We start from the raw sequence: 17,546 nt of genomic DNA on the forward strand, positions 1-17,546 counted from the left end.
CTTAGCTGGTGACAGTGTCTTACTGCGCAGATTACTTGCATTTTTTTAACGGCATTTAAAAAAGGTATTTGTTGTATTTCCCCTACTAGAAGGGCTGGAGTAGATTCCACTCATTTTTGTATTTTCCAGCTTAGTCAGTGCCTACTGTGTACCAGATACTATGATAAGACTTCACAAGATCTAACTTAATTAGTAGCCAGTTTATTGAATGAGAGTTAATAAAAATGTTTCCAAAATAAAGAAAACAAAAGCATAATATTAGACAAAACTCTTGCTATATTCATCTTAACTGTAGTATTTAAAAAACACTAAATTTATGAGGCGCCTGGGTGGCTCAGTTGTTAAGCGTCTGCCTTCTGCTCAGGTCATGATCCCATGGTCCTGGGATCGAGACCCCATCAGGCTCCCTGCTCAGCAGGAAGCTTGCTTCTCCCTCTTCCACTCCCTCTGCTTCTGTTCCCTCTCTCAGTGTCTCTCTCTCTGTCAAATAAATAAATAAAATCTTTACCCCCCCAAAAAACCCACTAAATTTTATAAGAAATTACATACCTGATTTAGAAATGAATCTACTTCTCATCCTCTTTATAATTTTAAGATATCAGCATATTTATGCTCACAGGAGAAAAATAGGATAACAGGAAACTTAATTTCTTATTACATAAGAGGTAATTCTGGAACTTGTAAGAACAGAAACTTTTAATTTTTATATAATTTTATTAATAAACACAGGGAAATAGTCATATAATACATTAAATTTTCAAAGTATCATCATAATATTCTGAAAAATATAAAATGCAAATGTGTAAATTTTCATTTTTCCCATGACAATTCAAAAGAAAAAACCCAGTAATTACAAATATGTGTATTTTACAAGAAACTCCATTTATCATAGAAATTAGCAGAGTGGATGAATTATGACTGAATTTCATATCCTAATGGATCAAGTCCCTGGTCTAGGAGCATTAGAGAGGACTCTCTTAACTTCTGCAACAATTTCCTTAGTTCTTCCTTAGAAAACACCTGATTTTAAGAAAAGAAAAAAATAGTTAAGAATGAGAGCAAGGAAGAATATATGAATTTATGGTCATTTAACCAACCCGATTAGCTTAACATAAGAAGAAATCCCTCTTTAAGATTTATATAGCCAGGGGCCACTATGTTGGTGTGGTCCAACAAATTCAAAGCTATTTCTTTGAGCCAGTCTATTTACTTCTAAGTGTTTATGAATATGTATGTATTTTCAAAAAAAAGAACATTAGAAGTGGACCATTACTTTAAGAAAATCTAAGAACATCTCAAAAATGTAAACACATCTCACAAAATCAAATATTATTACAGAGCTTATCAAATCACTAAAATTTAAAACTGTAAATGCTCCAGAACTTACCAGATACAGTTTGTGGCGCTCAGAGGAGACCATATCTGCTAACTGCAAGCATTCCTGATACTGACCAGTACTATGCAATATGGTATGAAGCAGAAAACACAACATCGGCAGACAAAGCTTTCTCAATGAAACCATTTGGTGTGTCCTTTCATGGTCTTCTTCAGCATCCTATAGTCGGGACATCAAGTTGTCATTTTAACAAGTTTAAGGTAAATACTGTTATAAAAAAACCAAGTATTGAATCAAAACCAAAATGCAACAGGTAGAAGCTAATGGGGTTTCTCTAAAGCTCATGATGCCCATTAAAAATAAAACAAGGTAGGATTTTAATCATGACAGACACACAATTTTTGGTAAAACAGCATGAAGGCAAACAAAACCTAATACGGAGGAGTCCTGGTCTGATAACAAAAACAAAATGCTTCTGAATTTATATTTTTCTTTTTTTTTTAAATTTGTATTTCTAATATTTATTATGTCTTGAATAAAAACATGCTTAAAGCAGTAAGAGAGACTAAATACCACTGGAACAAAACTGGGAGAGAAAAGAAGCACCGTTTCCCTTGATGTGTACAGATGGAAATACATGTGGGAGGACATAAACTGACGGTGGTGACTGCTGCTGGGGAGAAGGGTCATGAGGTGGGGACAGGCACACAGGGAGGGACAATGTCACCACAAACTCTTTTTAAGCAAAGTGAATTTATGATTCCTTTGTATAACTTTTCAAAAATAGAAAAATTAAAAGACCCTATAGATTTGAATAATATAATTAATGAGACAGAACTAACAGGTATGTGAGAAAAACAATGTGGATAAAACAATTAGCATTAGCTAAACATTAGTTTAGCAAACATTAGTATATATGGGACTTTCTAAAAAATTATGTGGGCAGTAGTAAGAGTACAGAAATGTACCCAAAATGTTTTCTTGCAATAAATTTGAAATCTAAAAATCATTAAAATAATTTAAAAAGTACCTAACCTTAACATTTGTGAAATAATCTTAAAAACAGAAAGGAAATCCATAGAGTTCATAGCATAAGACAAAACAGAGAACAAGACAAGCTGAATACCTGGTCTTTAGAAAAGCCTAATAAAATACCTAATAAAATTTTTTTTAATATTTTCTGATTTTTTAAAAAAGATTTTTATTTATTTATTTGACAGATCACAAGTAGGCAGAGAGGCAGGCAGAGAGAGAAAGGGAGGAGGAGGCAGGAACCCTGCTGAGGATGTGGGGCTTGATCCCAGGACCCTGGGATCATGACCTGAGCCGAAGTCAGAGGCTTTAACCACTGAGCCACCCAGGCACCCACCTAATAAATTTTTTAAAAAGCAGTACCTTCTTAGAAGTCTGGAATTTTTTGTTGTTGTTTATGACAACTTATATTAATCAGTGTAAGTATCTTCATGGAACAGACTATGTTAAGCTGCTAAAGCATTTTTCAAAAGCAGATGTAAGTGGAGCATGAAGCAACAAAATCCATGTGGTCATTCTACCAAGGAGTGATTGTACTAATTTAGGCTGATCTAGGTCAGTTTTCCACACATAGGAAAAATAACTATCAATCGTTCAGTCTTGTTTTGAGATATAAATATATTAACAGTAAATATTAAAATGCATGCATGTGTTGTGTTTTCTTAACTTTGAAAGGGAAAGCACTTTTATTTCTCAAATAGGCACTCACTACCTTCAGAGGGGGATTTAAAACCAAAGGTCTTACTCATAATTCACATTAGTTGTTTCCACCCAGAGCCTGTTAAGAATGTGAGCACTGCTTCCTCTGAGTCACTCCATTTGTACTCCAATGGCGTCTTTCGCCCCCTTGCTAGGGAGGCAAAGCAGCCCTGGCTCCCAGACCCCTTATCACCTGAAAGTAGCAGCAGGTCTATTAATAATCTGATCTCACAGGGTGGCCCCTGCTTCTTCTAGGTCTTGTTGCTGGCCAAATATCAAAGGGGCGTTACCGGTAATCTGTTCTGCTAACTCAAATGGCTTCCCACACAAGCAGACTGAAGGCTACCAACTGTCCTGAATTATGCCTGATGGGCCCAGCAATTTGCCACAAGGAAAAGAAAATCAATTGCTCTCCACAACCTAAGCTGTTTTTGTCATTCGAATGAACAAAAGCTTTGAAAAGTCCTGTAAATGTATAAAATTAAAACATTCTTTCCATTAGGGACATATAGTAGTGCCTTACATGTGAGAAAAATTCATTAACTGGTATGTGTTGCCCGCAGGAGTTGAACTGCACTGACATTACAGGTATCTCTAATATGAAGACAGTGCGTTCACCCCAGTCATTTACTAAATGTACCAAACATTTTTTGAAAGCCTCTTATGTTCCAGGCATTAACTCTAGTGCCAAACTCAGAGAAATGAAGAAAACAATGTTGCTGCCTTCATGAAGTCTACATCTTAATGGAGGTAGACACACAACAAGCAAATAATATACATTATACATTATATGTAACTGCCACAAGGAAAACCAATGCAAGATAATAAGAAAGTGATACAGGGTGGCTGTGGCTGGGTGACGGGGAGGGTCTCTAAAGAGAGAGAACACTGGGCATACTACTGAAGGAAGTAGGAAAGCCATCGGTATAGCTATCATGGGGAAAGGGCATTCTAGGTTCTCTGTTCAAAATACTGCACCATGTATTCAAGAATCCAGCATTTACAGTTCCCCTTTAACAGATCATGAGGTCTGCAGAGGCAAAGCTGATTACTCAAGGTTTCTGTTAAACCACAGGATCAGGCCTCTGTATCTTTTCGCTCACATGATAGTTACCTTCAGTATCCTTCCTTTCCCCTCTACTCACTCAGCTTCGACATCATTCTTTAGGAATCAGTCAAATACTATACCTTTCAAGTACCCTGTCTAGACCTCTTCCAGGTAAAACCAACCCTTTCTTCTCCTGAACTCACTAAATACTTAATCTATGCTTTTCTTATGGTATTAGGTACTTTTGTAACTAGTCTCAACCCAGGATATACCTTGAAGCTCTCCAGCAGATTAAAAAAAAAAACAAAAACCAAAAAATCCAGCCCTACCACAGATCAATTAAATCAGAATCTCTGAGAGTGGAGCCCAGCATTTTAAAAAAGCCGCCCCCGCCAAGGTCATTTAAAATGCATAGCTCAGAGGTGAGGGTCATGGCTACTAGACTTATCTTTGTATCCTTAAATTGAGTTGAATGCAAATACAATTAAATTTTTAGATTCAGAATTTTTAAAAATTACATTTTAGTATCTTGAATGAACACATTAAATCTGAAGAAATAGTTTACCCAATAGTCCAAGATTTCTATTCCCTAGTTAGTATTTTCAGTCTAGGTTTAAATTACGGGATGTTCAGTTACAAGAACAAAGGATATATAAGATCCATAGGTGCTTCTATTTAGAGAAAGAACCTTTGGAAATAGACTTTTCCTTTCTAGCTGTATACAATGTACAGAGCTTACCTCTCTAACATCTACCATCCACCCTCCATCAACAAACAACAAGACATTGTACATTTTCTCCTTCACATCAGCAGTCAGGGCATCCAAATGTCCTTTCCAAATAACATAATCCATCTGCAAAACAAACACAAGACATATTAACAGACTAAAACCAATAAATAATGTATTTATAAAAGTACATACAGGAATATTTATATGGAACATCATTCTAAAGAGTTCACTTTATTGAGGAGCATGCAACTCTTGATTTCTGGGTCATGAGTTCAAGCCCCACATGAGTACAGAGATCACTTAAATAAATAAAACTTAAAAAAAATAAAGTTAACTTTAGTCAGCCAAATACAGAAATAATCAACAGACTGCAGTGAAATAAAACACTAAAATGTTAACTTCATAAATGAACATTAATGTCACCTGAGGGTAATTTTCATGTTTGGTTAATAACCTGCAGAAAACTAACAGGTGTCTTTTTTTCAAATAGCATTAACAGAAAGATCACCTGTTACAGTAAGAATAGAACTGCTGAAGAAATGACCTCTTTAAATATGACCTGATCAACTCACAGTTAAATGGTCAATTAATCTTCAACAAATCAGGAAAGATAGTCCAATGGGAAAAAGATAGTTTCTTTAACAAATGATGTTCGGAAAATTGGATAGCTACATGCAAAAGAATGTAACTGGACCCCTTCCTTACACCAAACACAAAAACAAATTCAAAATGAATTAAAGACCTAAATGGGAAACCTGAAACCATAAAAATCCTAAAGAGAGCAGCATCAGGGTGGCTCAACTTGTAGGCATCCAATTCTTGGTCTCAGCTCAGGTCATGATCTCATGGGTCGTGGGAAAAAGCCCTGCAAAGCAACAGGCTCTGCACTCAGTGGGGAGTCTGCTTAAGATTTTCTCCTCCCTCCACTTGCACTCGCTCTCATTCTCGCTCTCTTTCTCAAATAAAATAAATAAATCTTTTTTTTTTTTTAAAGATTTTATTTATTTATTTGACAGACAGAGATCACAAGCAGGCAGAGAGGCAGGCAGAGAGAGAGGAGGAAGCAGGCTCCCCGCTGAGCAGAGAGCCCGATGCGGGGCTCGATCCCAGGACCCCGAGATCATGACCTGAGCTGAAGGCAGCGGCTTAACCCACTGAGCCACCCAGGCGCCCGTCTCAAATAAAATAAATAAATCTTAAAAAAAAAAATCCTAGAAGAGAGTACAGGCAGTAAAGATCTCTAAAATTGACCATAGCAACACTTTTCTAGATATGTCTTCTGAAGCGAGGGAAACAAAAGCAAAAACAAACTATTGGGACTATAGCAAAATAAAAACCTGCACAACAAAGGAAATAATCAACAAAACTAAAGGGTAACCCACTAATGGAAAAAGATATTTGCAAATAACATATCCAATGAAGGCTAGTATCCAAAATATATAAAGAATTTCTGCAACTCAACACCAAAAAAATGAAATAAACCAGTTAAAAAATATTCAGAAGACCTGAAAAGACATTTTTTCAAAGAAGACATACAGATGGCCAACAGACACAGGAAAGATGCTCAGCATCACTCATGATCAGGGAAATGCAAATCAAAACCACAACGAGGTATCACCTCACACCTGTCAGAATAGCTAAAATCAAAAACATAAGAGACAACAAATATTGGTGACGATATAGAGAGAAAGGAACCCTTGTGCACTGTTGGTGGGAATGCAACTGGTACAGACACTGTGGAAAACAGTATGGAGGTTCCTCAAAAAGTTGAAAATAGAACTACCCTATGACCAGCAATTGGCACTACTGGGAGTTTACCTAAAAAATATAAAAACACTAATTCAAAGGGATACACGCGCCCCTATGTTTACTGCATTCTTTACAATAGCCAAGTTACGGAAGCAGTCCAAGTGTCTGTCCATATATGAGGGTTGGATGGGTGAAATAGGTAATGGGGATTAAGGAGTGCACTTGTGATGAGCACTAGGGGATGTATGGATGTGTTGAATCACTATTTTGGACACCTGAAACTAATAGAACACTGTATGTTAACATACTGGAATCAAAATTAGAAAAAAAAAATCTGAAAAAAAAAATGTAATCTGTATTTTTAAAGTGCAATAGATAGGTCTTATCTAAATTCAACTTACTTCATATTTCTTTTCTTTGTGTTCATGAGCCACTCTCTCAGTAAAAGTTGCTTGAGGTATCAAAGTAGGTTTCTGTGGAGCTGAATTCAAATGCTTAAACCACTCGTTAAAGGTTTCATTGGCTTCCTAAGATGTAAAATAAAATAGAAAAATACGAAACAAACACAAGTTTTCCCTTTAAAAATCTGGTTCTTAGAAGTAATTTTGCAACATCAAGAAACAGAACTGTTCAACATTTATTTTTTGCGCACAAAAAAACATTGTGAATAAATATTTTGTCAAATGGTGAACACCAGCAAGGTACATGTATATTGTGTTTTCTGGCACCTAGTCCTATCTCAAGCACTCCGGTCATATACATATCTTGACATTTACCACTTTGTGATGTTTACTTGTCTGTCTTCTTCACTAGCCCATTAGCTTCTACAGGGCAAGGATAGACTGCTATCCACAGATGTCCCCTGGAACCTAGCCTGATGTAATCACTTCATTTTTTGTTGAAAGCATTTTAAATGAGTATGTTGTTATTTTAGGTATAACAAATTTAATTATCTCGCCTTTCTCGGTTATTGACCCCTCACCCCCAAAGAAACACTAAAGTTGATACAAGCATTCAAAGACTTGCAAGGACACTAAGTTTCAGACATCACACACTCTATGATATTCTTGGTCGGTCAGCATGAATTAGAAGCTTATGCTGATGAAGGCCAGACCATGATCTCAATGCTCCTGTGGATCAGTCAATACCACAGTCACAAGAGAGAGAAGATAAAAAGTCAGTCACCACTACTGGATGAACAGTTCAAAGTCTGAGAGTGAATCAGAAAAATCATGAAGGTAAATCACATTTGTGATTTTCTTTATAGGCTCACCAAATAAGCTCTAATGCATAAATGTTCTCTGATAGCATTATCATCTTCGGCGGGAAGTGGACTTTCCATTCCTTGTTCCTCCCACTGATTATAGATTTCTGCTATAGAATCCTGAGGAATTTTCACAAATACTTCTTTTGCAGCTTCATGCTTTTTTGATGCTGTGAAAAAGATGCACAATTTTTCAATATATGTGAATTGCTGTATGGTGGTTTATAAAGGAGTCAAATTAATTGGTTTGCAACTTTTACAGTCAGCTGTAAGCATCTTGAGTCCCAAAGTAGTTTTATTAAAGGTTTGGGTGATTCTTTGTACTTAATAGCCAGGCTTTTTCCTTATTTCAGTGGGTCAAGTCACAAAAGGATTCACTTAATGCAGTTGCTTTTACCAACTTTTGTGTCTTAAGGGAATTACATTTTTCAAAGCCTTGAGATTATATGAAACACTGATTAGGACAATGATAATGTTAAATGTTTTGTTTCATTATACTAGACTTGATATATAAGAATGGCTGTTTTGTCACCTGCCTCCCACATCGGAAGGATTAGAAAAACAAAAACAAAAACAAAAACACAACAAAACAAAAATTTAAGAATATATAAGTTTGAACAAAAGCCTGAGAAGAGAATATTAAAATAAAGCATACCCAAGAATTTTCTCATTATCGCATTGCCTTGTTTAAGTGCTTCCGCCCTCTGTGCTGGGTCAAATACCAACCAGTCAATTACGTCAATTTTTAAACGGTCCTCCTATTCATTTAATTGGAAAAAAAGAAACATTGATTGTACCTTTTTCTAATATATTCTAGTTAGTAGAATTAACTTACATCTAGTAAACATGATTTTCCCTCAAGTTATATGAAATTATGAAAGAATCTAGCTTTCCTTAGTTTCTTCTCACACTTAATAACTCAAATTACAAAAAAGGGATGCCTAGGGGCTCAGTTAAGCGTCTGCCTTTGGCTCAGGTCATGATCCCAGGGTTCTAAGATCGAGTCCCACATTGGGTTCCTTGCTCAGTGGGGAGCCTGCTGCTCCCTTTGCTTGCGAGTTTGCTCTCTCTCTCTGACAAATAAATAAATAAATAAATAAAATCTTTAAAAAAAACAAAAACAAAAACAAACAAACCTGGAAAAATTACAAAAAAACTTCTTGGAGTAGGAGTCTGGAATTAAGTAGTCTATGTCCCACCAACTTAACCAGGTGATTCCTTAGCGGCTACTCTAAAATGGTTTTTGGTTTTTTTTCTGAAAATAGGGTAAGTAAACTACTTAAAGAGTCAGAGATTGATCAAGTGTCTAGAATAATCCAATAAGCAAAAATCCAAAGCTCACTTTTTTTCTGTTAAAGAAGCTTCCTTTAACACAATACTACTGCAAGTAACTTAAATCCCTTACATAAGACCTTAAGTCTGCTGCCAATTTTTAAAATTTAAAAGGTTTTGGCTGACAAAGAAAAATTCTTAAAAAAAGGAGGCAGAGTATGTTAAGGAGGAAGTTCACCAAAGAGCCACCAAAGAGGGATTAGGAGTTACGCACACAACTCCCCTGCCCCTATGTTACCTCAGTAGTGCTGGTATCTAGGGCTGGGGCCATGTCATGATGACTGAATTCACCATTATCTTTCTTTCGGATATTCTCGACTACAGTCTTTGTTATAGCTGCAATATCCAAATCTAAGGAATTTTTTTAAGAGACAAAAACATGAATTAATCATTTACACTAATATTCTCTAAACAGTCACAATGATTTGGTAAACTGGAATTAAAATTCTATAAAAATATAACATGTAAAATATGAAAGACATTATAAAATTATAAAAGAAAATGCCATAACAGGGATATTCTACATGAGTTACAGTATAAGTTATTTTATTCCTAAAACAGAATTTCATCAAAAATTTCATTCTTTTTCTCTCAAGAGAAGATTTAAAACTAGAAAGATAAAATGTTACTAATGCCAAAATGATAACTTGCCGGTGAAACCCAACAAAAAGTTCTCAACCATTTTTACCTGCTTCTTTAGCCAGTTCCAGGCAATGGTGGCGCTGCTCAAATTCCGTAACACCTTCCAAAAATAATGCATACTGGGCTACAGCTAGGTCTTGAGGCAAATGACAGGTATAAAATGCTATGAGATTTGTATGCTTCTCATTTATTAAAAGCTAAAAAAAACAGAAAAAGATCAAAATATGTCAATAATAACAACAGGTTCTGGGATCAGCAGTGTTTTTTAAAAAATTCACTTCAAAATTTCAAGCATTAATGAGAGATTCATATAGATGTGGATTTGTGCTACTGAACAGAATGATTTTAAATTCTAAATAAAATATACTTAAGATAATTAAAAGATCTCTTACAGATTCTGATGACTTTCCCACCACTGAGCATTAAAACATCACCATTCTGATTTTTGTTTCCACCAAAACAGTAAAAAAAAAAATCAAAATCAAATTGTGGATTCTTAAAGTTTACCTGTATGAATGTCTTTAAAATTTCAATGGAAACTTCTTCCTTCATAGAAAAAAAGATATAATTCAATTATAAACACAATTGCTTATATGTACCAGCAAGGTATCTAATAAAAATTCTATTAAGTGATTGAATGATTTTAATATTTACCATGGAGCAATGACTACATGCTAGGCTAAGTGCTTAGCAAAGTTTATATGCTGCCCAAATGAACCTTCCATAACTCTTTGTGGGTAGTTACTATCATTGTTTACAATTTACAGAGGAAGAAACTAAGAGTTTCTAAACTAAGAAAACTACAGAGGTTTTTATTTTACCCAGAATTACATGCTAGAAGCTGCTGAGTAAGGATGCAAACCCAGGATTCTTACTCCAAAGCCCAAATTTTCAACTACTGTTTATCATTCTGCCTTCTATAGGTACTAAATGTTACCATCATTTAGGAAAAAGAAACAAAAAGAAAAAAGAAAACAAAGGTTTGAAACCTCACATAGAAAAAGTAGTCTTGTTCAGTTAGCTTGGCGGGTTGATTTAGAACTGGGTACTGATGAGGATAAAATTATGAATTTATCAAAAACCACATAAGGCACATGGGTTGCTCACTCCGGATGAGCATCTGACTTCAGAGCCTGTCATAATCTCAAAGTGCTGGGATCCAGCCCCACATTGGGCTCCCTGCTCAGTGGCAAGTCGGCTTGTCCATCTGTCCCTCCCTCAGCACATTCACGTGTGCTAATAAAATCTTTTAAAAAAATTACTTAACACACACACACACACACACACACCCACCCACCCACCCACCCACTGGTATTCTGCATCCATAGACTAGAGCCCTGAAGGGTCATCCACAGTGAGTTATCACTGAGTGACCATACAAGACTGTCTAGAAGACTTCTATGCCAGGGCGCTTGGGTGGCTCAGTCGATTGAGGGTCTGCCTTCAGGTCAGGGTCATTATCCTGGGGTTCTGGGATTCATATCTGGGGTTCATGTCAGGCTCCCTCCTCATTCCACTCCCCTGGCCCTTACCCCCACGTCTCTCTCTGTCTCTCAGATAAATAAAATCTTAAAAAAAAAAAAGACTTCTGTACCGTTACCACCATTTCTAGAAAAAAACACACAAAAAAGTAGCATGTTTTTCTGTTGAGAGGCATACAGCATCACCCTTGCAAAGGACAGTCAATTGTTCTTTTTTATTTACTTTGATCTGTAGTCCCAGAGTGTGGAAAAACAAAATGAGGTGAGTCATGAAGCGGAGAAGGTGTCCAGGTAGATTGTTTCTGCTTTTGGAAAGCCATTTGTTAAATTCATTCATCAAACCTACAAGCCATCAAAGCAAAAATTCAGTAATAGGAATAAAGACCAAAAGAATAGAAATAAACATTACTCAGGATATTTATTGTATTCCTATAGTACTATGAAATCACTACCTCATTGTTAATAACCCCCATATAAAACAGACCCAGGATTAAATTCAAGCTCTATTATCTAACAATTAATAGCTGCATTCAAATAGGCTGATATAAAGATTAAAAGATGCGGTGAGTCGTGTACTGTTTCGATAACTTTTTAACGGGCTCCCTGCTCAGCGGGGGTCTGCTTTTCCTGCTACCTCTCTCCTCTCATGCTCTCTCTCTCTCTCTCAAATAAATAAATAAGTAAAATCTTAAAAAGAAAGAAAGAAAGGAAACAAAGAACTCATAGAAAGTAAAACAAAAGTATAGTATCTTACCATCAATATCTCCCAGGATAAGGAACTTTTGAACTATATGATAATGTTCTTGATTTTCTTCCAAAACTCTCTGAAAAAATTTTTACATTTTCCATAAATCTCCCAGTGGTCATTCTTTAGTATGTATTCATTAGTAAGCCAAAATGTCAACTTTTGAAACAATATAAAGGAAAAGTTGCACATGAGGGGTCTTAGGAGATGAAAACAAATTTGAGAAAGTAAAGCCTTTGGAATATACTCAAGCTGAACAATCGCTGAAAGCAGAGAACTGTGATAAAACAATTTAATCTCTGAATATTATTACTTTCATTTTTTATATTTTACTATTGTTTTTCTTGGCACTCCATGGTGAGCCAGAAAGGAAGGGCACATGTAACCTAAGCAAAACAAACTATAAGATTTCTCCAAAAACGAACAGCAGTTGTTGAAAGCATTCCTTTGTATTCTCTTCTGCAAAGGGCACCATGCATAACAGAAGCCACCAAAATAGTGATTAGACAGTAGAAAAAACTACAAGTGAGCTTCTGTTGCACTGTTTGGAAGCAAATCGTTTATTTCTTTTTTGTCAAACACATTTTAATTTTTTATTTCACTATCTAACTTTTCTTTCAGCATTCATTCTTGGTTACATTCAAATCTTTGCTCTATCTGGAACTGATTTTAAAATGTGGCATGAGGTAGGGATTTAGCTGTTTTCCTCCAGACAGAAAGTCAATCATGCCCATATCATGTATGTAAATAAATCCCTCTTCCTTTGAAATGAAAGATCACCTCTGTCATCTATAAGTGCTAATACATATTTGGATCTAATAACGATGTCTGCGTTTCACTGATCTATTTATTCATTCCTGTGTTAAGTGCATATTGTTTTGTTGTACAATTATTTTGTTTTATTATTAAGTAAGGCAACTAGTGCATATTATTCTTTTTCAAATTTTCTTGCCACCTTGCCATTCTCACTTATTCTTCTATTTGTAAAATCCTCTGTTTAGAAATAATCCTCCAGGGGCACCTGGGTGGCTCAGTGGGTTAAAGCCTCTGCTTTCAGCTCAGGTCATGATCCCAGGGTCCTGGGATCCAGCCCCACATTGGGCGGGATCCCTGCTCAGCAGAGAGCCTGCTTCCACCTCTCTCTCTCTGCCTGCCTCTCTGCCTACTTGTGATCTCTGCCTGTCAAATAAATAAATAAAAATCTTAAAAAAAAAAAAAAAAGAAAAGAAATAATCCCCCAAAGATTAAGTTTCTATGTTAATTTTGGAATGGCTTACATTTACGTCAAATCCTCTCATCCAGGAACATAGTACATCTATTTATACTCATGTCTTCCAATAAGATTCTATAGTTTCTTTTTGAAAGTCCTCAAACCCTTAGTTAATTTTATTCCTATGTATCTTATGGTTTTGTTCAATAATTTAATGGGACTTATTGGGCGAGCACCAAATCCTTTTCTAATTAGTTGTGAAAAGTACAGACAGGCTATGATTTTGGGGGGTAACTTTGTCTTGAATTTAGGTACTTAAAAATTCTCATTCTTTAATGAATCCTAGTAACTGAGTTTCTAGTAAATTGAGTTTCTAGATTTACACTTTCATCATATGTAAATATTCCCCCCTTTCTAATATGTATATCTAATTCCTAATTCTAATATGTATATCTATTCCTTTACTTATTTTGTTTTTAATTAGCTGGAATCTCCACAAAATAACAGACTGGTAAGAAATACTTGACAGAAGCAGCATTAATTTCTTTCCTATACAGTCATATATAGTAAAAAGGAAAAGAAAAAACTCAACAGAAAAATAGGTAAAAGATGTGAATAGGAAATTCACAAATGGTCAATAAACACCGGAAAACTTGCTCAGCCTTATGAATAGACAGGGAAGTAAGAGCAGAACAGCAAGTTCTTATTTCCCACCTAATCTGATACATTAGCAAAAAATTCAAAGTGTGACATCTGGGACTGGTGAGAATGCAGGGAGATGGCCACATTGATAAATTACTTATGGGAGTATGAATTAAATGCTACAACCTGGTAATTAATTTAATATATACTCTTTATTTCAGCAACTCTGATTTTAGGACACTTATCCTAAAATAGGACTAGTAGGTAAGCATATATGTATATAAGAATGTTCACTGCAGTGCTAGAAACAACCTAAATACATCAAAAGAGGAATGATTAAAAAGAATAGGTCAGGTTACTCTAAATCTAGATCCCCTAACTTGGAGAAAGTATCATTAAAAGAAAAAAAAACAAAAAACAAAAAACAAACAGTTGGGGTGTCTGGGTGGCTCAGTTAAGTGTCTGACTCCTGATTTCAGCTCAGGTCATGATCTCAAGGTTATGAAACTGAGCCCTGTGTCTGGCTCCATGCTTGGACTCTGCGCTGGGCATGGAACCTACTTAAGATTCTCTTTCTCGGGGCACCTGGGTGGCTCAGTGGGTTAAGCCTCTGCCTTCGGCTCAGGTCATGATCTCAGGGTCCTGGGATTGAGACCCGCATCGGGCTCTCTGCTCGGCGGGGAGTCTGCTTCCTCCTCTCTCTCTGCCTGCCTCTCTGACTACTTGTGATCTCTCTGTCAAATAAATAAATAAAATTAAAGAAAAAAAAAAAAAAGATTCTCTTTCTCCCTCTGCCCCTACTCCTCCATGCAATCTCTCTCTCAAGAAGTTAATAAATAAAAACAAAACACTCCTCCCAAGTTGGAGAGTAATGCATGTAATATGATGCAAAAAATAAAAAACAAAAAAAATCAAAATCGTATCTCGGAATTATCTACATTATTTACACATATTTGTAAGATTATGGAGAAGGAGAAAGATATGGAAGACTATATAGCTATATATTTTATCATCTCTGGGGAATGAGAATAACCATAAAGTGGTTGGGAGGAAGTTACTTTATAGTTATTTTACTATATAGATTTTATTTATACCTTTGGATTATTTTGCTACATACTTCAGTTATTTAAAATTATTTATGAGAATATTACCTAAAAATATTAGATTATTTTAAGACCTAGGAAATGTCTTGTTCATTTTCCATTAATATTTTTCTTTTTCAAAAAGAGATAAATTAGGGGCACCTGGGTGGCTCAGTGGGTTAAAGCCTCTGCCTTTGGCTCAGGTCATGGTCCCAGCGTCCTGGGATCAAGCCCCATTTCAGGCTCTCTGCTCAGCAAGGGAGCCTGCTTCCTCCTCTCTCTCTGCCTGCCTCTCTGCTTACTTGTGATCTCTGTCTGTCAAATAAATAAATAAAATCTTTAAAAAAAAAAAAAAAAAGAGATAAATTAGCTTACATGCATACCCTTATTTTAAGATGAAACCAATCGTAAACCAAAGAGACAGAAATGATGTATCATTTAAATATGCAATTACGTCCCTTCCTTTTAAAGAATGTCTCATTTAGGGGCACCCAGGGTGCTCTGTTGGTTAAGAGTCTGCCATCTGCTCAGGTCATGATCTCAGGATCCTGGGATCAAGCCCCACCTCAGGCTCCCTGCTCAGTGGGGAGTCTGCTTTTCCCTCTCCCTCTGCCTCCCTCCCTAACCCCATCTGTGCTCTCTCAAATAAATAAAATCTTAAAAAAAAAAAAAAAAAGAATGTCTCTCATTTAGATAAGAGGTAAGGAAAGGAGAAAATATAACAGTTTCAGGTATTTTTTTGCTTTTCAGATACATGGCACAACAGCGTAACATTGTTTCTTATTCCAGTTATCCTAAAATGTTCTTACTAATATTTACCTTTTTATCAGTAGCTTGAAGTTCTTCAAATACCTTTTCTAAGGTCCAACTTTTAAAAGAAAATAGGAAAGGATAAAAAAGTATTAATAATATGAATAAGGGCTACAAAATAAAACTTTACAGAGCATACTGCAAATCACCAGGACAAAAAAACAAAAGAACAAACTCACTTTGCTTCCAAATACTCCCTAGGGAGTTCTTCAGTTTCATCCAGATTCACTACTGACGACCGGATCTCCTGTTCTACCAAACTGTCCACCATCACCCGAAAGTAGGCCCACACTGTGTCTTCCCAGGTGTCACAGACGGGAAGCAGCTTTTTCCCCCATGCCAAACCAGAAACACATATACAGTCAACAAGGGGTGGGGAGAGCAGTTACTTCCATTGATATGGACTATAAAGTCATTTTAATGACATAAAACATAGTGGATTGTAATATACATACCAAACAGCCCTTTACCCAACCCATACCAATCTTTTAAAAAGTTTTAACTGTTAAGATTTTTTCCATACTCAGTTCACAATAGCATCAATTTTCCATGTTGGATGTAAGATGGTGTTTCAACTAGTTATTACAACACACACAAAAAGCTATAAAATGCAGGGGGTGGTGGGTTTGCAAGAAACACACATACGCAAACATAGGACAATCCCAACAGTCACTATGCCTCAGTGGTACACTTCTGTATAAATCTATGGGCACTATAAGTCATCAATAAATGTGTTTTGTAAAAAAATATACATATATATTGGAATTAAATTTATAATTCTTAGAAATTAAAGTCTGATTCCATTTATTAAAACATCACTTGGTGTATGGCATACATGAAATTAAGCAACTCAAGTCACTATTCTATTTCATGATTATTGCTGTCACTGCTACTCTTAGAAAGTAGCTTAAGCTTATAAAATTTATTATATATGAATATTAGAATATGTATCTGATTTTGATCCACAGGGGAAAAATGAATTAAAATAGACTACATACCTGCTTGAGATTTCCACTTAAAGCTGCATAAATTGCCCTCTCGTATCTATTAAAAAGCTCCTGAAATACAATGAGTATAAATGTGAAATACTGTTTTTCTAAGGATGTACATTTTTTCATAATCTGGAATTTTATAATGTCTTCTAAACGGTTTTATTTATTCACTTGATAGTTCCTAAACTTTAGTTAAAGATCTAGTGGGGCAGTAAGAAGGACTCCTTTGGGGCGCCAGGGTGGCTCAGTTGGTTGAGTGACTGCCTTCGGCTCAGGTTATGATCCTGGAGTCCTGAGATTGAGTCCTGCATCAGCTTCCTGCTCAGCATGGGGTCTGCTTCTCCCTCTGATCTTCCCCCTCTTATGCTCGCTCTCTCTCTCTCAAATAAATAAATAAAATCTTAGGGAAAAAAAAAAGGACTCCTTGGTTTGCTGATATAGGCAGTGCTGAAATCTTCAGGAAAAATCAATCATCTCAATTTCAAATATAGGACGAAAGATCCAACTCTAACGGATGCTTTGATTACTTATCATAGTCGAATTTTATTCCAGATAGATCTGGAGTAGCTGTTTTCCTCTAGGAAGCTCCTAAATGCCTAACACTACTTGATACTTACAGAACATCACAACAAGGCACCTGGGACCTGTCTTTTATCAGTCTGCATTTAATTCCTAAGTAGGACTAATTATGTTTATCAAATTAGTTCATTTTACTATCAGATTCTATTAATGGCACTTCCTGTTTTCTTATC

The 17,546-nt window shown here is 35.8% G+C and overlaps 1 protein-coding gene across 2 annotated transcripts in view; it reads right to left on the reverse strand.

Moving 5' to 3' along the window:
- Nucleotides 1-699: 699 nt before the first annotated feature.
- LOC111142103 (nucleoporin 107) overlaps nucleotides 700-17,546 on the reverse strand; it is a 49,175-nt gene continuing 32,328 nt past the window's right edge. Inside the window, exons 15-28 of one of the 2 annotated variants that reach the window (XM_022495059.1) lie at nucleotides 16,801-16,860; nucleotides 15,982-16,127; nucleotides 15,812-15,860; nucleotides 12,068-12,137; nucleotides 11,537-11,655; nucleotides 10,340-10,378; nucleotides 9,879-10,029; nucleotides 9,429-9,541; nucleotides 8,514-8,616; nucleotides 7,868-8,028; nucleotides 6,996-7,121; nucleotides 4,855-4,968; nucleotides 1,388-1,555; nucleotides 700-1,020 (exon numbers count right to left, since the gene is read on the reverse strand). In XM_022495059.1, the coding sequence (XP_022350767.1) occupies nucleotides 913-1,020; nucleotides 1,388-1,555; nucleotides 4,855-4,968; nucleotides 6,996-7,121; nucleotides 7,868-8,028; nucleotides 8,514-8,616; nucleotides 9,429-9,541; nucleotides 9,879-10,029; nucleotides 10,340-10,378; nucleotides 11,537-11,655; nucleotides 12,068-12,137; nucleotides 15,812-15,860; nucleotides 15,982-16,127; nucleotides 16,801-16,860 (1,527 nt within the window). In that variant the 3' untranslated portion in view covers nucleotides 700-912. The remainder of the gene's footprint in view (nucleotides 1,021-1,387; nucleotides 1,556-4,854; nucleotides 4,969-6,995; nucleotides 7,122-7,867; nucleotides 8,029-8,513; nucleotides 8,617-9,428; nucleotides 9,542-9,878; nucleotides 10,030-10,339; nucleotides 10,379-11,536; nucleotides 11,656-12,067; nucleotides 12,138-15,811; nucleotides 15,861-15,981; nucleotides 16,128-16,800; nucleotides 16,861-17,546) is intronic. The other variant, XM_022495060.1, reaches the window with a different exon arrangement.

Source organism: Enhydra lutris, unplaced genomic scaffold (genome assembly GCF_002288905.1).
Source record: "Enhydra lutris kenyoni isolate GAN:26980312 unplaced genomic scaffold, ASM228890v2 scaffoldscaffold7, whole genome shotgun sequence".
NCBI classification, from domain to species: domain Eukaryota; kingdom Metazoa; phylum Chordata; class Mammalia; order Carnivora; family Mustelidae; genus Enhydra; species Enhydra lutris.